At 50.3% G+C, this 24,303-nt stretch overlaps 1 protein-coding gene across 9 annotated transcripts in view; it reads right to left on the reverse strand.

Annotated features, from left to right (window-relative positions):
* Positions 1-1,675: 1,675 nt before the first annotated feature.
* The window catches only part of SRGAP2 (SLIT-ROBO Rho GTPase activating protein 2), a 242,667-nt gene continuing 220,039 nt past the window's right edge, over positions 1,676-24,303 (reverse strand). For 3 of the 9 annotated variants that reach the window (XM_045182769.2, XM_045182765.3, XM_053916095.1), the window contains exons 18-24: positions 19,037-19,261; positions 15,274-15,353; positions 12,591-12,771; positions 10,974-11,120; positions 7,727-7,768; positions 7,207-7,531; positions 1,676-5,018 (exon numbers count right to left, since the gene is read on the reverse strand). In XM_045182769.2, coding sequence (XP_045038704.2) covers positions 4,635-5,018; positions 7,207-7,531; positions 7,727-7,768; positions 10,974-11,120; positions 12,591-12,771; positions 15,274-15,353; positions 19,037-19,261 — 1,384 coding nt within the window. In that variant the 3' untranslated portion in view covers positions 1,676-4,634. Of the gene's footprint in view, positions 5,019-6,374; positions 6,470-7,206; positions 7,532-7,726; positions 7,769-9,857; positions 10,267-10,973; positions 11,121-12,590; positions 12,772-15,273; positions 15,354-19,036; positions 19,262-24,303 lie in introns of those variants that run through there. The other 6 variants (XM_024575296.3, XM_024575288.4, XM_045182797.3 and 3 more) reach the window with 5 other exon arrangements.

Below are 24,303 nucleotides of genomic sequence, written 5' to 3' on the forward strand. Positions count from 1 at the left end.
TGGGAATCTCATAGTTTGAATGCATCTATAATGCAATAGTTACTGAATTTGTTTTCAGGTATGATCTGCCCCTAAAACTCCACATTCATATAACCAAGAGTCTATTTGACATTTCCACTTGGATGACTAACAGTCATCTCGACTTTGCAAGGCCAGCCAGAATCCCTGATGACCTGTACTCCTCCTCGCCCCCTAGCGGCCTTTCCTGACCAATCCGGCACTCCCTGTCTTGCCCCACTGCCTCATGTTCAGATAACACTAATTTTGATGATCTCTTCTCCCTGAAACTAGAAGGCAAGCTCCGCGATCCGTCTCTCCCGTTCAATATTGTATGCCAGTACTCAGCACACAGTGAAGCTGAGCATTTGTTGACAGACTGTGAATGAGTCTTTGGCATATGTAATATGCCAGGGTTTCTAACTCCTAAATAAAAGGGGGCTTCATACACTACTATGAACATGTAGGTTAGATAATCACAAAGACCATTTCCTAATTCACACCCACCTGATGTCCTTTGTTGGTTTCTATCTGGATGGAATGGGCCTGTGTTTCCATTGTGTCATTGTCACTAGCTTCCATCAAAGCTCCCATCAGAATATGGGAAATGAATGCAAAGAATCCCGAAAGAACAGCCACCTTTGCCTTAGGAATCCCGGAAAAGGTTCTTTGGTCCTTTGCTCACAGCTCAAGAACTGGCTCCATCTCATAGCTCGTCACCTACACTCAGGAGTGGGAACGCACAGGGTGGCAGGGAAGTCAAGGACAAATGACCAGCAAGAGCAGCTCAAGATGTAGCTCCACCACTGAAGTGAGGGAGAGGAAGACGACGGGCGGGAAGGGTATGGCAGCTGCATGACTGGCACTCGAATAACAGGTGAGGTGGCAAACCTCAGAGGAGGTAGTGCCTGGTCCAGGACCCGACGCAGGAGTGCCTGCATTATCACTGAATACTCGGTACTCCCTGGGCTACAAGATTTCACCCAGGGCTTCTGGGACTAGAATAGGCCCACTAAGAACAAGTGTGAGCCTGAGGGGCGCATGGATACATTTGTTATCTTTGATTAACTTCAGCCTTGAGCTCAGGACCTGCCAGAATAAAAAATCTGAAGGAGACAGCATTTCTGTATGCGCCCCACCCAGTGCTCAACAGCAACAGCACAATCATATTGGTCAGCTCTTCTCTCAGGCTGCCAAAGGCAGAATGACACGGGGCTTTGGTTGTATAACTAAAGCCTTCGGCCACCCTTGGTTGTGGCTGGCACCGCTTCCAAGCAACTTCGCAGGCCCCATTCCTCCAAGTGGGAAATCTGACTAGAGACAGAAATGAGAACAGTCCTCGCTGAAAACAGGGGAGGTGGAATTTGCAGAGGAGATGGTTCTCATGGCAACAGACTGCCCAATGGAGAGCTGGAAGACTTTCTACACCACCTCTTAAATTTCACCCAGGGGCTGAACAGAAACGCTAAGGGAAAAATCACATTCTAAGTGCACCTGTGCTGCGCTTGCTTGGGGGAGGGAGAAGGTGGTCGGCTCCCAATGCCACCTAGTTTCTTGTTCTGTTGCCAGGCAGCACTGCGTTACCAGACAGACACACCAAAGCCAGACACATCATGAGTCCTGGGCAGCTGGACTCACGAACCGGAGAGTTCAGAGAGTGGAGAAGGGATACATGAACTGCCGCGCTGAAACCTAAAAACGTGTTTTATTTCGAAGTTGTGCTTTGGATTTTCCCCAATCCAACATCTGTTGAGTGACAGTCTTAGGTTCACACAAAGCATCTCCAAGCATACATACAATATTCCAGTTATCAACACTGTTTAGAGAATATACCATTGTACACAAACGTGACATACAAGTCAGACGCCACAACCCTGCAATTCCCTGGAAGCTCTAACTTCTCTTCTGAATGTGAGTACATCCACACCAGCCCTTCCAGTGGTCTGCTCGTCCTGTCGCTGGCGTCCTCTCTCCTCTCCTCCTTGGGGAGAAGCCGGGGTGCCCTGAGGAGGTTGGCTGAGACCAGTGTTTCCAGTTTACAGGCTGCTGGCTACAGACTCCTCTCTTTTTCCAAATTGAATGCTGGTAGCCCCACCCCACCTCTGTTCCCCCAAGACTGACCCGTCAGAGTCCACGCCAGGGAAAGGATCCATGCCTCGAGGGCCAGAGTGGGGCTCTTGGAAACATCATGCTGGTTTAGGCAAGCACATTGGAGGAAGGCTGGTCTCCCCAGGCCCTGGGGTGGCCGGCTCCTTTTGGCTTTTCGGTGTAAAAATCACAGTGTGCAACCTCAATTCCAGTTGACTGCAGTGAGCTCTGCCGAGGAGGACTCTCCTTCTACAGGTTCCCGGTCCTCTCGACAGGACCGTCTCATAGGTGTCAGGAGCACCAGAGAGGGGAAGACAGCTCGGCTCCCGGAGCGGGGCGGGGGCGGGGCGGGGGGAGCCGATGACCATTCATACACTGTCCAATTCATGATGCACATCAGCAGACGGACACTGACCAAGGGGATGGCGAGCAGTCACGGGCAGGGCTGAAAGGGAAATAAGGCAGGAGCAACGGAGTAGGCCCAGAGCACTGGCATTAAGAAAGCTTTGCTTTTACTTTCTTAGAGAGGAGTGTGCTGGAGGGAGGGAAAAGGGCAGCTGTGGGTACCGATTTGGATCATTTGGATCAAAAGGAATGTAAAGTGAAGGGTGGGGTTCCAATTTCAAAAAGGAAATAGATCCTTGGGTATGAAAGACCCTGTTGGCGCAAGACCTGTGTAAGTCCAGGTGATAGACCAGGACAGACCACCCCACAGAGCAACTAAAGCCAAGAATCCAGTGGACTGGGGGCTGCTCCTCGCAGGCTGACTCGCTGCACCGAAGGAGCTCCTCATCCCTCCCTTCCACCTTTCAGGACGGTCTTCCTAGTGCTGCAGGTTATCCTCCTAATTTGTGATTTCCCACACAGCTCCTCTTCTCCTTCCCACAGAGTAAGGGAAATCCCACCACTTCCACAGACCCAACTACCGACCTCAAGATGCTGGTCCAAAAAGGACCCTCTAGGCTAAAGACGAAATTCAGATTTTTCCCACTGGAATGGCAACCCACTATTTCTCCTGAACTACAGAAAATAAGGCTAAAAGTTGCAGCTTTAAAACCAGAAAATAGACAAGAGGAATGAGTTTCAGCTTTAACTCAAGTAGGCCTGGCGTGTGACTGTCTCCAGCTCTGGTTCCCCTGGGACAGCACGATGCTGGGGGGCTGGGGCCACGGGCACAAGGTTTGCAGGTTGGATCAAAGCCGACAAGGACGTCACTTTTACTTTTTGGAGAACCAGAAATAAGGCCCAAACATTCAGCATCCAATTTTTAATTTTCTTGGATTTTGGCCTCGAGAAGATGTTAAAGCCCGTAGGGCCTAGGTTCTCTCCGTTGTCCTTGTTTGAATAAAAGTATGTTTTAAATAGAAATGTCTCTCTTTAGTCTAACTAGGGTTCTCCCAAGCCCTTGTTGGTCCCTGAAGAGAGAGACCTTATAGAATAACCAAACTAGGGGGTAAACTTAGGATAAGTTTTCATTTGGGAACAATTTTAGGGTGAGCAAAGCTGAATTTAATTTTTTAATAGAGTAATGAATTTTATGTCTTAAGTGCCCAAATGAGTGGGAGGAGGAAGGATCCATTTCTTGCCTTTTCCAAACCTGCCATAAATGCAATGAAACTCTCTTAAGACTCTTTACCCCACACGGAACCAGCTGTAAAACTGTCTTATACAGGAGAACGTCTTAAATGGAAAATGGTCCATCAGAGACGAAGAGAGAAAACCAACAAATGCCCATACATTCAGAAAAAGTTGAGAAGCTCCATGGTAAGATTGAGTTGTGGTTCTAGAGGGTGGAGGGGAGTAAAAGCAAACACCGAGGACCAATTCGCACCAATAGAAGACAAAGAGAAAGCCCCCAACCCCCAAACATTGCGGGACTGAGTCCCATTCTGCTAAATTTCGTATGATGGAGAGATAGCAAAGGCTAGGTTCTCTGGCTGAGACAGAATGAGATTTGTAACGGAAACAGAGACCCCTAGTGGCTCCTGTGTGAACTGCCGCAGTAACTTACAAAGAGACTGACCAGTCTAGGACCAGGAGAGGCTACACATGCCAGAGACTAGAAGAGTCTGTGTATGTATGTGTGTGTCTGTAAAATGAAGAATGGACTTAATGGACTTTATGTGATTCTCTACAACCAGTACCCAAAACAAGATGCCACCGAGGGCTGGATGTCAGTAGCCAGCCATCTGGTTAGGCATCCCTTGTCTGAGGGGACTGAGACTTGAGCCCATGTCCTCAGGACGTGCCTGGCCAGATTTCACAGTGACCTGATAATGGAAAAACCTATCTCTGGCTAACCTAAGAACAGGACGCACTGCAGGTGGCTGAATTACGAAGACTGGGGGAAGCCGAGGGCAGTGGGAAGGGCCGGGCAGGGTGATGATGAGGGCTTCATTCTCAAGGTTTGGGGTGATGGAAAGGCTAATTCCTGCAAGAACAACTTAAATCTAATTTTCAACTGAAGTCCCCAAGCTAGTTAAATAGGAAGATTTTAATAACAGTCAGTCCCTCCAGTCCCCTTGTCTAGAACAATTAAATTACATCCCTCAGACAGTACAAGACTTGTCAGTGGACTGTGGGGAAGCTGATGAGTTGACACCAGGGCTAGTGGCATTTGTTTTGGGAAAGACAGTGGGCTTGGGTCGTGTGGCTGGTGGCTTGACAGGGGCAGCCATCTTGACAGACTTGACAGGCCGGAAGGCGCAGGCGATGTCCCCAGCTGTACTGGCACTGCGCTGAAAGGCGGGCTCGGGGTCCTTGAGGAGCTGGGTGTGCAGGGGGCTGGAGGGCTCCGATGTGGGGGCCACCACCGGGGAGGTTTTGAGGGGCTCCAAGGTGTCCAGAACCACGTCAGGCGTGTGCTTGACACTGCTCTGCCGCTCCAGTTCCCGCAGCTCGTTCAGGGCAGAGTTCATAGTTGCCTCAATATCCTGCAAAAACAGGAAAAAGGAGGAGGTGAGGCAAATGTAGGGAGAAGTCCCCAAGGATCCTATTTCAATACCACAGGCCAAATCATGGAGAAACCAACGGCAATGAGGTGTCCAGATTATTTTACTTGGCCAAAATCCTCGAACATATGAATGTTCGGAATGTGGGGGAGGGGAGACAATGGGATTTGCAGTACTGTGAGATTTTCTTGCCTTTAGAAAAACTGGATGAGATGTTTTCAGAGTCCACGGGTTTTAAGATATGCACTGAAATGGTTACGAAGTATTTCTATAACCCCGTGGGGAGGGAGAAGGTAAATGGACTGAGGGTGGCCAGAAGTTTCGTCATGGGCACATGGGATTCATCACATTCATCACGCAATCTTTCTACGTTTGTATATGCTTTTTTTTAAAGTGGTAGAAATGAAGTATGATCTTTGCTCTCTTGGACTTCAAGGCCGAAGGTTAAGAAGACTGATTCTTCCTCTTCAGGGGCTGAGGAAAGGGTTACGAGCCCTGGCCCTGAAGATTCATCAGGACACCTCCCCAGCCCCCTTCCTGCCAGCTGGATGAAGCCATTTCCTTCTACCCATCACCAAGAAAGGGGACCAAGGAGTTACCAGGAGGGGGAGCCAGAGCCCACGTAGGCGAATCACCTCCCGCAAGTCACAGTGGAACAATCCAGATCTTAGTATACTGAAGTCCTAGCTCAGGGGCTCAAGGCAGAACCAAAGACCCTTTGTATGCAGCCAGCTGCCTCCCAGGGAGACCTCCCAGCTCCTTTCCTCCCTCCCTCCCTCCCCACACACTTCTGTCTGGCACCCCCCCAAATCACCACAGGGCTCCTCCCTTGGAGTTAGGTTCATACTGAAAGACCGTATGTTCTAAGCAAAGGCCCTCGGTTAAGGTGTCTGCCCCGCAGGGTGAGCCATTGGTTCTGCTGACAATGATGCAATTTCATGCATCCCTATGGTGTTCTCAAACCTTAAAAATGCTCAGGAAGAACTCCACTGCCCTCCACGGTCCCACTCTGCAGTTAGAGTGCGTCCCGGCTACGTACTTATTCTGACATTCCTATTGACACTGGGCCAAGGAGGGAGCTGGGAGGATTCCCATGGTGCAAAGCAGACTGCAGTCAAGAGCTTAAGTAGAGACACAGAAACGGAAGTCTAGTAAAAGCAAGACATCTCAGCTGGGAGCTTAATACTGAGCCCGCCAGGTATACCTTCCCTAAGCAGAGCGCCACAGTTAAGCCAACAGAGACCACACCCAGCCTGTACTGCCCCCTGGAAGATGGTGTGAGGAGAATCTCAACTTGGTTGAGACAGGAGAGGGCAACAATGAGCCCTCAGTTCCTACCTGGTCTAATGAAAATTATACAGTTGGGAGAGACGTCTGAGTGAGCTGCTTGGAGTGGGCCTGGTAGTCGTATTTTTAGAGGTGGGGTTGGGTCTCTAACATGTCATGAAAAACAGAGACCTGTCAGTGTAGTGCATACAAGGAAAGAAGACCCCTGTAACCGCGGCGCTCATTCCCACTGCATCTGGAGACTTGGGCTGGAGACTCTTCTGGTACCTGAGCCCCCAGTCGCAGTGTTTTGGAGCCTCCAAGACCAGGAGCAGGTTGTGGACTGACCACCCATCTACTGCTGGGGACCCGATTTTACCCTTAGGAAACGGGCTGCTGGGGATGGGCAGAGGGTATACACATGTGGCCTAAACTACATCTAAGCCTCAACAGTCACACAGCTTCCCAAAGTCCACCACGCTCCCGACTCAACATGTGGGCTAAATGGTCTCCATCAAAATACTCCATCTGTAACCACTGGCTTTAAAAATTACAACAGCCAGTGTGGTGATTGCCGGGGGCAGAAGGGGACTAAATGGTAACGGGAGAAATATAATAAAGATAAAAAAATTTAAAAAAACTACAACAGCCTTGCAAATAAACCATATATGAGCAAGAAGCCTGAATTCTTTTATTCTGTCTTCAAGTTCTTCTCGGGGAGAGAGGGGCTGGTAGGTTTCTCGGAAAGCCATCTTATCAGGTCCAGATGTCCACCAGTCCCCGAACTCAGGGTGGCACACACAGAGGACTGTGCCATTTCAAGGTCTGTCATAAATACGGGCTGCACTAAGCAGCAGTGACAAGCGCAGACACGCCAGCCGCTCGTCCAGGAGCCCTCAGTTACCTGTGCAATGACCTCAGGGTCCACGGGCCGATGGTTATTGAAGCTTTTGGACCTGCCGGCTGTCACTGGCTTCCGGATCTGTGGGCTGTCCAGCCGGTTCTTCAGGGATGAGTGGCGGCTGATGGAGTTGAGGCTCCCGTGCCCACTGACAGAACACTTATCTGGCCCTTCCTTGGGGAGACTCTGGCTCATGGCGGGCTGGGAAGATGGGCGGCAGCTAGCCCCCACCCCTGGGGAGGTGGAGTCCGCGAGGGAACCACTCAGCCCATGGCTGTCACTCCGAAATGTTTTCCGGATGCTCCCCGATTCTGGCCGTTTCCTTTGCCTTCAATCACAAACAGAGAGGGCAGTGTGACCAGGGAGCCCTGGCTCTGAAGAAGCTCGGTCGAGTGAGAGAGGGGCAGATGCTGGCAGCACCCAGGGACTTCTGGAAGGAGTGGCCACGGAGCTGGCTCTCCCCCGCTTTCTCCATGTCCTGTTCCCCTGCCACCCCGACTTGGGCGAAGAAGTGGATACTTACTTGGAAGTCGTGGGCTTTGAGTTCCGAAGATGTAAGGTGCTGCTGCCAGGAAAAATGCCTGATTAAGTGAAAGTTTCTAACGGGAGAGAGATTCATGGGAAGGTCCCTCTACCACCTGCTTTGACAGAAACGAGGCCCCGGGTAGGAGAAAGTCTCACCATCACCAAGGAGGTGGGGAACTGCAGGTAAGAGGAGACTTCACTTTTCCAAATTTAGCTCGTTTCTTTCTCCAATTACAAGGCTTAAATCATTTGGCCTTTGGCAAGAGGCTACGGTTACTTATTTTGTAGACATGGACAGAATATTTTTCTAAGTCTGCAACATGGCGGAGTCAGGACCGAGCTTGTGCATTTTTTTTTTTAGGGTAGAAATACACCTACAGGACCCGAAGGCACCCGGCACTGGGCTGAACCCTGTTTCTGAGTCAGGCTGTTTCAGGCCACTGAGGCTCCTACGCGACATGCTTTGGCAGAGTCCTGGTTATAAGGATGTTACCCGCTGCTGAATCATTTCATTTTCTTTTGGAATTAGATTCTCAAGGACCTAATCTAAGAAGCGATAGAACTTCTGGTTTGGGATGGCAGCTGAGCAGCTTTGATCTTAAATCTATGAAGGGTGATGGGGGCTGAGTGGGCGCTGAGGACGGAAGAAGGGCAGGGGTGGGACCTAGCCTATGAGGCAGGGCCAGCATGCTAAGCCAGTCCCGGTTAGGTCTTCCTCACTGTATACCTGCGGGGCCTGGTCCAGGACCTGGCACCAAGCACGTCTTCCAGGAGCTGCCTGCTCAGCAGTTTAGCCGTGAGCGCCAGCCATCCTTGAATGGAAAAAGGATGTTCTCAGTGTCTTGTAGAGCCCAGCTGAAATAACTCTTTTTCTTCCCTGTAACCCAAATCCAACAGTAGGCAGAATCCATCATTCCCTCTTCTGTTCCTTCAGGGCATCTATGGCACTCAGTGCTTTTTAGTTACCTGCCTATAAGGTATTTACCCTGCCAGACTGAGCTCGGAGGCCAGGGACCATCTTCATTCCTCTCTGAATAACCAGCACTGGCACTTGGTACAGCCGTAGGTGCTCAACAAATGTGTGGAATTAAATAGAGATGCCACACCCCAGTAACTCTGCTGATTTACTTTTTCCACTTGAGGATGGCTGCCTCACAAGGAGAAAGCTGCTGAGATTTGTGGAGTGACTGGAGTGTGCCCGGCCCTGGGCCAGGCCCCAGGGATGTCTAAGGAGAGGAAGACAGAGCTCCTGGTTTCAAAAAGCTCGGCCTGCTGGGGCATCTGAGTACAGCTTGAGTCCTGAAAGATACTGACTGCTTTGGGAATACAGAACGAGGGCACCTAACTCAGCCCTGAGGAACTACCAGGTACCAGAAAGTCTTCCCCAAGGAGGTAAATCTTCGGACTAGGTCTTGAAAGGAGAGAAGGACCAGGTGAGGAGACAGCAGGTGTGTCTGGGTGAGAGAGAACCCGGGCACCCAGAGAAGTGAGGGGCCTGAGGAGTGATGTGTGGGGCAGGAGGTGCAGGCAGACTCATCCTAAGGGCATGGCACGCCCAGGGGCTGCCGCTCCCACAGCCTAGCGGGTGCGCAGGTAGACCGAGTCCTCTAAACACTCCATCCTGACACCACCGAGCAAGGAGCTCAAGGGAGCTGCCTTAACTTTCCTACCAGATATTTATCTTTTGACTATTTCAGCTATGACTCTGCACAATTCCTTTGTACAAATGACATCAAATATATGATGGTTTAAAAGTATGTACCTAATTAATTATTTAACTGTTCCTCCACCAACCCTGCCTTGGTTTCTGAGTTAATTATAGGTTTCTGATCTTATGATTATAGGTTTATGATTAACATAGACTTGTAAATAAGGGGAAAAAATGTGATCAGCCCACAGTTACTTTTTACTAGCTTGCCCTCCCAGCAGGGCACTAGACTGGAGGGAAATAAAATCCTCAATCATTTTTACTGGTCTGACTTCAATTATAACTACACTGACTAAGTGAGCTGATTAAGCTACTTTACTAACTTGAGGGTGAAAGAGATGGACAAGAGCCACGTGCCCCAACCACGCCCCCTGCTACCGTCTGGTTGGAAAAAAGCCAAGAGATCTGGGCGACCTGGTGCAGTGTAACAACAACAAGCATCTTTTATTCTCCTTCCAGTTGCAGTGTCCAGAGGCTACGGTTAACAGGTTTTCAATGTGCGAATCATTTCATTCCTCCAAAGCCAGGGGGGAATAAAAACTGTACATCATCTCCAATCCATATTCATCAGGAGCGCCCTGGGGCTTGTCATCCTGCTGGCACGGGGCCAAGTTTCAGGGTCTGGCGGAAAGAGGTCTGTAGGCTTTGGGACTTGGTGTCTGGCCCCTTGAGATGAGATTAGTTTTCCAATAACCTGAATGTCTCGAGGGGAGGCAGCGGCTCGCAGGCAGGCGTGGGATCCCTCTAGGCAGCCAGACCGGGTGTGGGCGGAGTTAACACCCCAGGATGTCGCTAACAGCCACAGTGAAAGCTGGGGCAGTGTTTAGAGCCTGCGGGACAGGAGTGGGAATCTGCAAAGGGACTAACAGGGAGGGATAATACACAGGGCTAAAGCAACAGGGAAAAAATGGAGAATCATTCCTATTGGTGTGACAGGGCAGAATGGAAGGGAGCTAGGGGTTAGAAAGGGAATAAAGAGCTCAGGACAAAGCTTTCCTTGGGGGCACAGTGGTCTCCTTTCCTTCACAGGAGCGAGTGCAGGGTAGGGTGGAAACAGACACACAACACCTACACAAACCTCGGGGGTAACATGAGCCTGGCAGAAGGCACGCGAGACTTCGGATCTTTGGACAAACAAGGGCCAAGGAAGACATCACAGACTACTGTTATTTGAGTAAGGACTGGAAAAGAGAAGGCACCTCTGAGAAGAACAGAAAACCAAGTAACCAAAGCTTTGGCCAAAGTTTTAGCAGTCAGACGGCCAGGAAGATCGGAGCTGACAAACCCTGGGGGAACAGAGCGGAGCCCCCATCCGTGGCATGATGGCAGCTGGCTGGAGACCCGGGCCTGCTGATGAGGCCTGCGGAAGCTTCCTCAGCCCTGTCTGCCTCGTAGCAGCAAGGAGCACATGCAAACTGTTAGGCCGGGGCAGCTGGAGCCCTCCGCGCAGTAGGAATGGAGAGGGGGGTTAGGCCAGAGGGTGAGGCTGGGTGTGGCAAGTCATTCAGAGGAGCAGAAAATGAAAAGCAGAGCTTACTTGTTGATGTTTGCAAGATAAATATCGGCTACATGACCCCCACTGGGACAGCTGGCCCCCGCTCTGGCTGTCACCTTTTCTTCAGGTGGCTCAGAAATGACCTCAATCTCAGACTTTGGGCTGGACCTCTCCACGACACCGTCCTCGCTGGGGGAGAAGGGACAGGCAGGCAGGGAAAACAACACAAAAAGCAGTGTTAAATCGGCAAGATGGCCCCCCAACACACACACGCAACCCCGCAATGGCTCTGAGACAGCAGCGATGCCTGGCTGGGCTAGCTCTGTGAGCAGAAGCAAGGAAACCTAAAGGCCTTGGGAGGGTTGTTTAAATAAAAATAAATAATCCCGCTGAGTTCTGCAGAATCCTCAGCTCCTCTGGAAAGCTGGGCTAGGGGACACCTGGATTGGAGGCATCTGCCTCCTACCCCGTGCTGCCTTCCTTGGGGCAGCTGTGCTGGGGCCACCTCCTGGAGAAGGAGGAGGCCAGTTCAGGGTGCGGTTTATCTGCTGAGGTCCTGAGCACTGCTGGGTAAGGACAGTCCGCTCGGCGGTGGCTCTGCAGGTGCTGGCGTTGAGGCAGGACTCTACCACTCTCTGTCGTCCGTGCATCCAGCCCCGCTTAGAGCGTCCCAGCCGTCCCCGGTCTCTCCACTGCTCTCCTGGCCCCTCTGGCTACTGATGACAAAGAAAGCCCCTTCTCCCTCATAATTCATCTTCTCTCGGTCCTGTAGTGAAGTTATAATGCTAAACTTGGGAGGGTCCTGTCCACGCACAGATGGCCACCAGGTTTGCGATGTTATCAACAGAGGGAGGATATCCCCGTGGAACGAGCTGGGGAGAGGCTGGGAGGGTGTAGACTCATTCAGGATATCAACCTTTAAAAAATAATATTAAGGGAAGGACTAAAAACACTGACAGCATCATAACCGAAGGGAGGAAGTCAGGAAGAGAGGCAGGGCAATGGGGCAGGGCGGCTGGCTTGGGGGGCCATGGGTAAAGCCTTCCTAACAGTAGCCATTGCTTCAAAGAACGGGAACCAACTGACAGCCCATTCTGTGAAGTCTCTTGGGACAAGTTCATGTTCCCTTTGTTTGCTGACATTCTTTCCCCTCCTCTCCCAGTCTTTTCCCAAGTCTATCTCATCTGGGTTAAATGAACTGGGTCATTTCCACAAGGCTGCTTAAGCTAGGTTTCTCCTAGAAAAGAAACTCACCATTTTCCTTTAAGTGGAAAAACACCAACAGTGGCGTTTTGGGGGTGGGCATAGTTCTTTTTTTTTTTAAAAAAAAAAAGAGGAATAAGGGTATTTTCCCAATCTGATCTTCCCAGAAAGGAAATATGAGTGGTCAAATAATAACCCGTCATGATCATTTATCAGGCTTAAGTGTGGATGAGTGCTGACGGGCAAGTTTTTAAATGACAGCGGGGGGGTGGCGGTGGAACGTGGCAAGAATAAAAAACAATTCTCCCCTGAGTCACCCCAGGGAACTGTGTGACCCCAGCACTGTGTTGATGCCCCCTGGGGGTTGGTCTCCCTTATCCCGCTATGGCTCCAGAAATAGAGCCTCACTCCTACAGCGCAGCCAGGGACCCCTGAAGGTCAGGGGGCCTAACGTACGTGTCTTGAACCACGATGTACTGATGGGGGATGAGTCCGTCGATGCCATTGTGCCGGCCTTCCCACCAGTCGTCAGAAGCCCGTTGGTAAAGCAGCAGGGATGCCCCCTTCTTGAAGGACAGCTCTCGGGCTGTCCGGCCCACGTAGTCAAACTTGGCAATGGCCTCGATGGGCTCACACTCTGAGGGGGCCGGAAAAGAAGGAAACACATGTTGTTGGGATTCGTAGACTCAGGAAACTGAACGGAAAAGCTGGGATTCAATCAGCTGAATGTACAGTGGTGGGAAGATAACCTTGTATGAAAAATAAGCCATGGATAATGTAAAAAGCAAGTGATCCCTGTGTAGTCTGTGCTATCAAACTGAAAGCACTTGTGTGCCCTTCCTTGCCTTTGTCCATGCTGTTCCCTGTGCCAGGAATCCCTATCTCCCTCACCTGCCTGATGAAGCACATGAAGTCACAAGTCAAGCACCACCTGCTTCCTATAGCAACTTCTTGGGTGTTTCTATGGTTCTTTCAGACCAACCCCTTTCACTGACCTTGCCATACTGCGTTTGTAAGCATCATTTCTCTTGATGCTTACAAATAATTCCATTGATTACATAACATTCATCATACTGTATTTTAAATAATTTATGTTACGCATTCCCCCAGTAGAACATGAGCTTTTAGTTTCTTTCTTTTTAAAAAAAGATTTTATTTATTTATTTTTAGAGAGAGGGGAAGGGAAGGAGAAAGAGAGGGAGAGAAACATCAATGTGTGGTTGCCTCTCAAGCGCTTCCTACTGGGGATCTGGCCCGCAACCCAGGCATGTGCCCTGACTGGGAATCGAACCGGCGACCCTTTGGTTTGCAGGCCCACGCTCAACCCCACTGAGCCACTCCAGCCAGGGCTTAGTTTCTATAAAGAGAAAGTAACTTGCCTTATCAACTTTCCAACAAAATTTGGAAATATATTTTGGGCAATATATGGAAAAATGCACATAAAAGTGATTTGAAAAATTAAAAGGGGTTTACAAATGCAATGTGTTTTACTTATGTGTGAGCTTCCATCTTGTCTATAAAACAGGGATAATAAAAGCACTTTTTACATGAAATTGTTATGAGGGGTTGATTCATAATTTTTTTCTTTTCCCACTGATTAAAATTTTTAAAAATTAAAATTATTGGGATAATATTGGTTAGTAACAGTATGTAAAGTTAGGTGTACAACTTTGTAATATGGCAACTGTATACTCTATTGTGTGCTCACAACCTGAAGTCTGGTCTCTTTCCGTCGCCATGTATCTGGCCCCCTTCACGTCCTCCCCCACTCTCCTTCCCCTTTGGTAGCCACCACTCTGTTACCTGCATCTAGGAGTTTGGTTTTTTGTCTGTTCGGATGAGTAACAATTTGTAAAAGTGCTTAGGACAGGGCCCGGCTCACAGTAAGTGCTACGTGTGTGTTGGCCATTGTTCCTGTTGTGACTGCTATCTGCTCTGGACTGCACGCAGAGGTCAGGCAGCAAGGAGAAGACTCCTAGAAACCCGAAACTGAGATTGAAGTCAGATAGTCTGCGCAGTGAGAGAGAAAGGCTGCTTACCAACAAGCCCATGCCTAGACAGCCCTGGCGGGTGAGTCTGCCCCTGAAAGGGCAGGGCCAAGACCCCGCTACAGGTGGCAGACCAGAGAAGGCCTTGCCCACGTCCGACTCTTAGTTCTGCACAGCCTCGGGTATGGCATGTGACCTCTCTAACTCAGTTTTCTCAAAAATAGCAGCTCTGGGTCACCAGGGATTAGGAGACAAGACATATAAAGCCTCTAGCAGTGGTGGGCACAAGGTAGGCCAACCAAATACAAATTTCCCTAGTTTACAGACTTCCCTCCCACAACACGGCAAATTGTCATTCTGACCCATCTGACACCAGCCTCCAAATAAGCAGCCCTAGTGTTTTCTCCTTTAAAAGCGGCCTGAGGATTGTAGAACTCACTGCAAGACTGGGAGCAGGGAATGCTCCGCAGAGGTGCTATGTCATTCTCATGCCCAGAAAATCTGCAGGCCCCTTGTCAGCTGCTGAGACTCCCAGAGCCCAAGTGATCTGGAAATGGGGTACGAAACGGTTGGGAGGAGGGGGAAATGTGCTGGCTGGGCAGGCCCTAATAAATCGTGGGCACTGCCAAGGGGCCTGCAGACGGTGGTTGTGCATTCCACCTCGCCACACACACCCACCAGGCCGCAGCGCCCGCATGTCCTCACTCTGGAAAGGGTTGATTTTTCCAGTCAGCAGGGGTGGAAGTGTGTGGCTTTGTGTCCTGGTTCCCACCCCCTCTGGCTTGCTTCCGTAGGCCCCAGGCTTACTGCTTTTCAAGTGAGCTCTTCCTCACTTTGGTCTCCAGGTACCTGGTAGGAGTCTGGGCTGCACCAGGAATTGACATGCTGACAAAACAAGGAGCTGGTAGGTGGGCGAGGACAGGGTGTCGGGGGAAGAAGGCTGAGAGGCTATGGAATGTCTAGCTCTTCACCTTCGGTCTAATGCAGAGACCACTCTATTTGAGAAGGGGGGCTGCCTCTTCAAGAAAGGGAAGGAAGGAAGGGACAGCTCTCTGCTTGGCTTCAGGGGACTGCTGGGCAGGGAGACTCATCAGGGGCACAGGACGGCCTTTACCCCGGGAGCCCTGCTGACCCCAAGTATGACCTCGTACCGTCATCGCTCGTGTGGTGCTCTGTGGTCACGTCCTGGGTAGAGTCTTCCACCGAGGTAGTCTCTCCGTGAGGGCTGTCACTGCAACAGAAGCAAAGTAACCAGGACCTCAGCGCGGGCTTACGAAGGTCCTGTCTTCTCCCCCACACAGCTCTGAGAGCGGGGCTAGGGGTCTGCCTTATGCTCTCCACATCCTGACTGCACACTGCGGACAAATGCTAATAATGAAGGAGAAGGCCCCTGACTTCTCTAGTCCAGCTCCTGCTACAAAAACCACTTGAGACTACTTACAGTATCCTGAGACAAAGGGAACCCCTTGTGAACTTACAAATCTTTTCTAAAATACAGAACAACTCAACTTCCTCAAGGGCTGTTTCTCTACGTGAATCAGGTCCCGAAGGGAGCACAGTAGAAGAAAGACATTAGGCTCTAGTATCAGATGCAACTGGATCCAAAAATCAGCTCTGACACTTGGTGACTGTGACCTTGGGCTTTATCTCCTTAAGCTTCAGCTACCTAATCTATCAATGGTTCGTATAGCTCACAGAATTGCATGAGGGTTCAATGAAATAAGAAGGGGCGATTGACAAGCAGCACTTCCGTTCCTTCTTTCTCATTTTGTTTGATGTCTCTAGGCCGCTTTGCAGTTTAGTCTCTGTACTGGTAAGCAAGTGGGAGGTGAGTCATACAAATAAATGGGAAACGAGAGCAGGGGGAAGAAGAGTCTGCTGTGGGATGAACTCTGCAAGAGGGTAGGGGATGGAAGTCAGGTCAAGTTCTTGAAAAAAATCACAAAGGCTACAATCATCCAGGGTTGAGAATCTAGAATGGCGAGAAAAGCCACCAGGAATTGTTTTGCCTCCTGATTTCCTGGCTTGTGTACAGTCAAAAGTCAGAGCATACGGTCAAAAGTAGAAAAACAAAACAAACGAAAAAACCCGTTCATTTCTAAAGGCCTTCTCTGGCATCTCACAGTAATCAGTGAGCTCTTCCAAGTAGTTCTAGGGAAGCAACAGCACAGCCTGAACCGCACCACCTGGCCTCAGTTTCTACCTTTGAGCCTACGCCTCTCCCTCCTCGTGGGATGGGTCCTTCACTCCTAGAAAGTTCCTCAAAGACCAGAAGCCCACAGTTCAGAACGCACACCACTGGAAGCAAGTCAGTTCCAAGAAGGTTCTCCCGACCCCAGAACACATTCTAGGAGACCATTAATAGGGGTTTCTCTTTGTCAAACAATCTGGACATGATTTCTCACGGTTTTTTAGGCCTAAACCGTCTGATGAGTTTGGTGACATTCTGCAAATCCGTGGGGTCCCTGGGGTGCAGACGGCACAGGCCCACTTTTCCCCAGGGCTCTGAGCCCTCTGCGTGGCCATCCACTATGGGGCAGCTCCCAACTTCAGAGAGTCTGGGGTGGCTGGTTAAAAACAGATCACCTCAGCCCAGAGTTTCTCATTCACTAGGTCTGTCTGCATTTCTAACCATGTGATGCAGGTGCTGCTGGTCCAGGGACCCCACTCTGAAAACCACTGCTCTAAGGTAAAGGCAGAATGACGTATTTTAAGGTCCCTTCCTGCCCTAACCCCCCGTGTCTGTCTTATTGCACTCCCGCACCCCAGCAACACCCCCAGGCCCACCAACACCTGCAGTCTCAGAGGTCCAGCATGCCATACGGCAGGTGGCCCTAGGAAACTGGCTCCAGTCTCAGGGTTGGTAAGCGCGGTGAAGTGGGACTGGCCTCTCCTCTCCGAGGTCATGGGGAGGCCAAGTGGCCCGGTGCTCCCTCTTCCTGGCTGTTTTAGTCTCCTGGTCATTTTCCAGGATTTTGGGGCTCTGGTACCCCTACTGCCACCCCTCCCTTACCTCCTTTATCAGTCTTAGCTCAAGGCACTGGCACTTCTCTCTGCCCCTAAAGGAAAGGAAAGGAAAGGAAAGGCTGGGAGCCTTCTGAGTGGGTGTGAATCCAGTGTGCAGATGGTCCCTTTAACCCCAAAGTCATTTATTCTTGATCCTCGGGTGCTTCTGGCCTGAGGCCCAGGCCTTCCTACCCAGTCTGTGGTAGTGACGTTCCCTGACTAATCTTGTGGTTTTTCTCCAGAAGCTACTAACAAATGCCGGATGTGTAACAAACAACGAGGGCCAAGGAGAACACCTTGGAGAGAACTGGAGGAAGGTGCCCTCCCGTGCTCCTGGAGCCACTGCTCCCCCCTCCTGCTGGGGCTCTGTTTGCTCTGTTGGGCCAGGCCGGGAAGCAAGACTGTAAGGGGCCGTGAGGGGCTATGTCCCGGGGTCAGTCCAGAGCCTGCAGCGGCCTGATATTTGAGAACTCAGGGCAGACTTTAGAAGGAAGGTAAAGCAGGAAGTGGGAGAACTATTCCACAGCTTTCTAACACTCACGCAAGGGGGAAAGTGGCTCTCTAAGTGACAGGCACAAGGACAGCTCCTTGGAGCTCCTCAGCCAGTAGGCTGAGACCTGAGCAACCTCCCCGGTTCCCACCAACCATTTGTCAGTGACACAAAGCTTTCCCTCTGAGCTGGCAAGCTGAGGTCGCTCGCGCTCGGACCCAGATACTGGGATCTGCAGGACAGTGGAGAAGACTGAACCCGGGGATGTCAGTGATGTTTTATGTTCACGGACACACGAGTATCACATTCTTCACTCCCTGGGCAGGAGGTTCCTTCTGTGGGGAGCAGGGAGAAGTGCGGACCAACTGGCCTCTAATTAAGTAAACAACCTCCGTGGTCCTCCCCACCTCAGTCGATAGCAATGGGGCGGGCTGAATTGGTTCCAGATGTTGAATTCAGACGGAGTCCGATCTGGGCTGGCTTATGCTTTCAGGCCAGGCCGATACACTATTTAGGGGAAGCAGGGAGGGTGGGGTGGGGAGGAGATGGTAAAGGATGTTACGGAGGAAAAGAGAGTTGCCTTTCTCTTTTAGTGGAAAAATGACACCGTAAGTGGTTTCCTGGGGGCAGTGTGGGGTAGTAGATGGTACCCTGTACTAAGAGACAAGGGATCAGGGTTGGGGTCCCCACCACTGGGGAGGCCTGAAAGACTGTCACTGGCCTTCCTGCACTGCAGTGACTTCATCTGTAAAATGGAAACAGTGAGTCAATATTTGCCTGACGGAAGGGTCTATGTGCCTTGGGACCCTGTCATACTCTGCTACCAGGCCAGGTCATGGAAAACCTCGCCCCACGGAATGTAATCCCACGTCACGGTGCAACTGTGCCAACCGGATAGAAATGGGTCTTAGCCCCCTTTCTCTTCACGCGTTTCTGAAGTCATTCTAAATGATCATCTTACAAACTCACAGTCAGCACACTGTGCCCCACTCTAAGCTCTTCCCAATATGAACGAACTCCCACAGGAACCAGGATCGTCTCCGTCACAAGGCACAGCACACAGCAGGGGCCTGAGAGGCGCTGGTGACTGATGAACAGCAGTTCTACACACAACCGTATGACGTTTCCTTTCCTAGAGATTATTAATATTACTATGGCTATTGTCATTGTCTTTCAGAATGGTCCGTCACCACGCAGAACTCCTAAGGAAGAAAGGCGGCGTGAAACGGCACTCACTCTACAGGCTGGGTCAAGGTTGGGCGCTGCCTACTCTGTCCCAAGATCCAGGCAGCGTGAAGGACCGGGGAGTGGGAGGCTGGGAAGATCCGACCGTCTCCCTTTGGTCTCGCTTGGCCATCTGGCCCGCGGGCCAGTGTGCGCTGGTGACGCCCTCCCCTCCTTCAGCCCTGAGCCCCTACCAGTAATCCTCTGTGCTTCCTCCTCTGCTGTAGACGGGGCCCTCCAGCTCCCTGGGGTTTGGGAAGATGTTCTCATGCTGGATGATGATGGTTTTGATCAGCTCATTCACGTGGGCTTGGCAGGACACCTGGTCGTGGCCCTCAGGCACTGACATCAGCGAGGGCCCGAAGCAGATGGCGAGGTTGTAGGGGTCCATCATGTTCTCTTCACTGAACTGTGATAAACTGGAGGAGAAGGGAAAGGGTGCAAGCTGGAAAGCATGCGCATGAATGCCCAGAAAACACAATCGCAGGAGGCACAGCCAAGGGCAAGAACAGAAGTTCCACAAATTGCCACCTGCTTTCCTGGGCATCAGAGTCCTTCTAGAAAGTTGACAGGGGGAAGAGAATAACCACCAGGAGCCAGGTTATTGAGGAGCCAAGAAAAGGCAAAGCAAAAGTGCCCCTTTGCAGGCCTCACCCCCTCCTCTCTCTCCAGCTCCCCATTCAAATCCTATTTACCATCCCTTCCCAGACCTTATCTACCAAGCCCACCCGGCCTTGAGAACACGCCACTCTGCAGAGCTGGCCACAGCTCCAACAGACCAACCCACTGAGCTGACAGAGCAGAAGACAACCCTCAGGCTGCCCTGGAAATAACAGGGCTAGAAGACCCAGGAACTGTGCATTGTATACTTTAATGCATAGCAAAATAATCAAATTATTAGGCATAGTCGATTCTAAGACCTAGACTTGTTTTAAAAAAATAGGTAACCGATTAGCTTTCATATTTCAACAAGCCAGTGGATTTCTTTCTGGAACAGCTAATGCAATTGTTTTTCATTTTATAATACCCTCCTCTATTACTGCACTCAGGATTTGTTCCGGAAAAGGTCAGCTTGCTGTGCAGTCTCTGCTCAGGCTTCCTCTGGACTCGGTCTGACTTCATTAGCAGGTATTCATTTATTCGGGGAGCTCCCTCTCTTCCGCCAGCAGCTGCTTCAGCCACACCTCTACCCTTGGCCAAATGCCCAAGCCCTTCAGGGAACCACTGCACCTGATGAGCCCCGCTGGTCTCTATGTGTCCAGGCACTGGGGTGGGCCGGCTCGGGATATATCCCTTCTCTACCCTGTCCAGCCTGTGGAGCAGTGAGCTCTGCTAAGGAGCTCTGCCTCCCTCGGGGGCAATAGTGGGAAGTCCCCAGCACCTGATTCTGCCAGAGCTTGAGAAGATACCAAAACCCTCTGATGCTGAACCAGAGGCCTGAGACTCAGCTGTCTTCAAATGGGTAGCTACTCTTCAGAATTGGGCAAAGTTTATTTCTAATGTGTCCCACATCCAGACGCAAGTACCAAGCTAGTCTCTCTAACTCAATGGTTCTCTCTTCTACTGAATGGTTCTCCTGAAGATTCTGGTGCATCCCCCATCTCCCTTAAGAGAATGCCTGAAGAACATGCGGAATGGTCCAGTGAACGTGAACAACTGTCACGGGGAGGACAGCCAGGGCTCAGAATCACTGTGCTCTGGGACATAGTCGAATGCAGGGAGGTGACGATGGGTGAGGTTACAGACCTCAGGGGCTGGACTGCTTTACAGGAGGCCATAAAAAATTAATTTCATAATCATTCTCCAGCTCCCAAGTTAAAAGAGAGCAGAGATTCAGAAAAGGCTGGGGGAAGTTTCTAAGTCTACTTCTCGGTCAAATAAAAACTAGGAGGAGAGACAGAGTGGGTGAGAAAGGGAGGGAGGGAGAGTGAGGGGGAGAAAGGGAGAGGGGCAGAGAGAGACTAGAAATTACCTTGGTAACCTCAGCAGGGACAACGGAGGCATGAGGTGCCTCAAGTTGTAGCTAATCCCAGCTTGGCCAGTCCCTGGTATCATGGAGGGTCAAGGAGGAGGAAGGGCGTGTTTCTGTAGTGTGGCCTGACAATATTTTGTCAGTAGGGAAGGAAACCGGTACTGTCTGGGAAGTCTGGTGGTCAAAGGGAAATAAGCTCTAGCCCTGAGAATCCCAGTCAGAGCCCTGTGAGCAATGAGAAACCCTGCGGAGCCTTCTAAGGTAGGGGCTGCCTAAGTCATAGCAGCTACAATAACCAGGGACTGAGGAGACCCACCTTCATGGGTGTGGTCTCACAGGTCCAGGTCAGTTTCTCACTCCCGTTAAAATGCGGACCAAGAGCCTCGTCTTCTGATCTACAATGGGAACTCCCAGGTTTAGGAGCCACAGTTCTTAACTTTTGGGGGACACAGGCTCCCTTAAGAATTTGACAAAAACTAAGGATTTTCTCCCCAGACAAACTCCAATGTGTATCCATTCAAATACACACAATTTGGCATATTACGGTGCTAATGATCCCTTGAAGACACTGAAGGCCGTACCCAGTACAAGACCTCGAACACTGGGTTTTTATTTTTTAGTAAATGCCTAAAGTAAATAACACTGGTGATAGCTCCTTCTCTAAAAACACTTTTGTGGGTGTTAACTTACATATATACATGCTATTTCCTCTAAGAGCTGTGCTATATTTCTCTAGTTTCAGTCTGTAACTCTAGTGTGAATCTTCCTAACTGATGTGAACTCACTGGCTTTTGCGCAGCTTCAAAAGGTTCAGCATCGCAGCTGGGAACATGGGCTTTTTTGGGAGAAGGAAAAAATCAGGATTGGCGTGGGACACTTGTTTTTTTGTCATGTACTTTTCTGGACTTTTTACTCTTTCATGAGGCACATTTGCCTCTTTGATTACATTTGCAAAGAAAAAACCAAAATATCCCACAAATTTTCAGGCCCAACAGACCTGGCTTTGAGTCCTAGCTCCGTTGCTTGCTGGTTCTATGACCGTGTCTAGGCTTCCTTAGTCTCTTCATCAGAAAATGGGGCCACTGTGCGCCTCCTTTATGGGGCTGCCGTGCAGAGTGAATGAGGGGATGGATGCTAAGTATTGAGCACTGCAGCCGGCGCACGGATGGGGTCCCACAGGCATTTTCTGTACGTCTACCATCCCGACTGCTGCCTGATCCAGGCCCCCTGGCTCTCGTGTGGAACGGGCGGCAGGCCTGCTGACACTGGCAGCAGCTGACCTGCAAGTCTACCCTCTCCTCCCACAGGCATGGTCTAACAAGCTGAAGTGTCTAGATCCCAGAATCAAAACTTCAGATCCTCAGGGAAAGCACTAAGCTTCGGACAGACTATTTTAAGTACACGATATTTCACTTAAAAACCCTCAACTTCGCAGGCCTCAGGGGTTTGATTTGGCAACAAGCAACAGACTATGGGTAAGATATTATGCATCAGGTTTGACTACAGGTTTGAAAAGGATGAAGAGAAACTATATAACCTGCCGTGGCCCCAGGCGAAATACGGGGCTGAGCGTCCATCAGGCCTTTAAAAGCTTTCACAGTGAGAGACACTGTAACTTCCCTCCATAAACCCATGATTTAACCGCCTTCCCACGCTTCCCCAAAAGGCCCCCTAAGAGACCAGAAGCGAAGCGTAATTCTGCCTGATTCTTTCTGATGGTCTTGCAAAGGCACACCCTCATTCGCCTCACCCACCCTCCATGCTCCCCAGACTATTAACCAACATGCCTTTGTCCCCTTATGCTCTTTCTGTCATCCCTCCCATGCAGCGAGTTCCATCTTCTGTCACCTTCTCAAGAGTATCAGTCCAGCAACTGTCCCCACTCTCTCCTTCACCGTCAGTTCTTCTCCTCCACCAGGTCATTCCCACCAGCACAGAGGTGTAGTAATACCACCCATCCTAAAAAAGGACTTCTCTCTTAATCCCATGTCCACACCAAACTACTATTCCATTTCTCTCTTCCTCTGTAATAAAATTCTCTGTGCACTGTCTGTACCAGCTGTCTCTGATTCTCTGACTCTTTTCCACCTCTTTTGCTATAGACTGAATTGTGCCCACCCCCAATTCCTATGTTAAAACCCTAACCCCCAATACGGCTGTATTTGGAGATAGGCCCTTTAAAGAGATAATTAAGGTTAAACGAAGTTATGAGGGTGGGAGTGGTGTCCTTATAAGAAAAGGAGCCCTGGCTGGGTGGTTCAGTTGGTTGGAGCACCATCTTGTACAGCAAAAGGTTATGGGTTCAATTCCAGGTCAGGGCACATACCTAGGTAGTGGGTTTGATCCCCAGGTGGGGTGTGTATGGGAGGCAACCGATCAATGTTTCCCTCTCACATTGATGGTTCTCTCTTTCCTTCCTCTCTCTCTGAAACCAATAAACCTATCACCAGGTGGGGATTAAAAAAAAGGAGAGGAAGAGAAGGAAAGGCAAAGACACTGCAGCCCTCTCCCAGTGTGGGCACAAAGGAAAGGGCAGGTGAGGACACACTGAGAAGACGGCCATCTATAAGCCAGGGAGACACAATGCATAATATTTACCATTTTAACTATTTTAAAGTGTACAATTCAGTGGCTTCTAGTGTATTCAAAAGATTGCACGACCATCACCGCTGTCTAGTTCTGGAACAGCTTCATCACCCCAGAGAAAACCCTGTATCCATTAAGCAGTCGCTCTCCACTCCCCCTCCCCCCGAGCCCTGGCTAATGACCCTGACCCATGGGTAGGACTATTCTGGACATTTAACATAAATGAAATCATACCACACACGGTCTCTGTGACTGGCTTCTTCCACTCGGTCTGACAAATTCTCAAGGTTCACCTGCGACACAGCACCATGTGTCAGTACCTCATCCCTTTTGATGGCTGAACACTGCCCCATAGTGTGGACCTACCGCGTTTTATTCATCCGCCATCAGCACCCCTTCTCTCTCGACATGACACTTCTACTCCGTCAAGATGACACTCCCCAGGGTCACCAGTGATATTTGTGCTGCTACATCATTTTTCAGCCCTTTTCTTAGTTGACCTGTTGGCTCATTTAACTGAGTTATCACACCCTCCTTGAATACTTTCTCTCTGTGGCTTCCGGGACACTGTTCCTTCTCAGTTCCCCTCCTACATCACTGCCCACTGCCACCTGCTCAGTGAGGTGTCCCTGACCACTGTATATTAAAGAGCAAGCCCCTCATCCCCACCCCTGGGGCTCTCCAGCCCCCTTACCTGCTTTACTTTTGCTCTACAGCCCTTTTCCTCTGACATATGATATGTGTGCTGTTTTGTCTGTGCCCCTCCAATAGAACACAAGCTCCATGAGGTCCATGAGGTCCATTAGCTGTGCAGCACTCTTAGGTAGCCAGCAACTAAAACAGGGCCTGGTGCCCAGTAGAAGCTAAATAAATATGTGTTAAGTAAGTGAATAAATACAGGAG

This window comes from Desmodus rotundus, chromosome 12 (assembly GCF_022682495.2).
Source record: "Desmodus rotundus isolate HL8 chromosome 12, HLdesRot8A.1, whole genome shotgun sequence".
Classification (NCBI taxonomy): domain Eukaryota; kingdom Metazoa; phylum Chordata; class Mammalia; order Chiroptera; family Phyllostomidae; genus Desmodus; species Desmodus rotundus.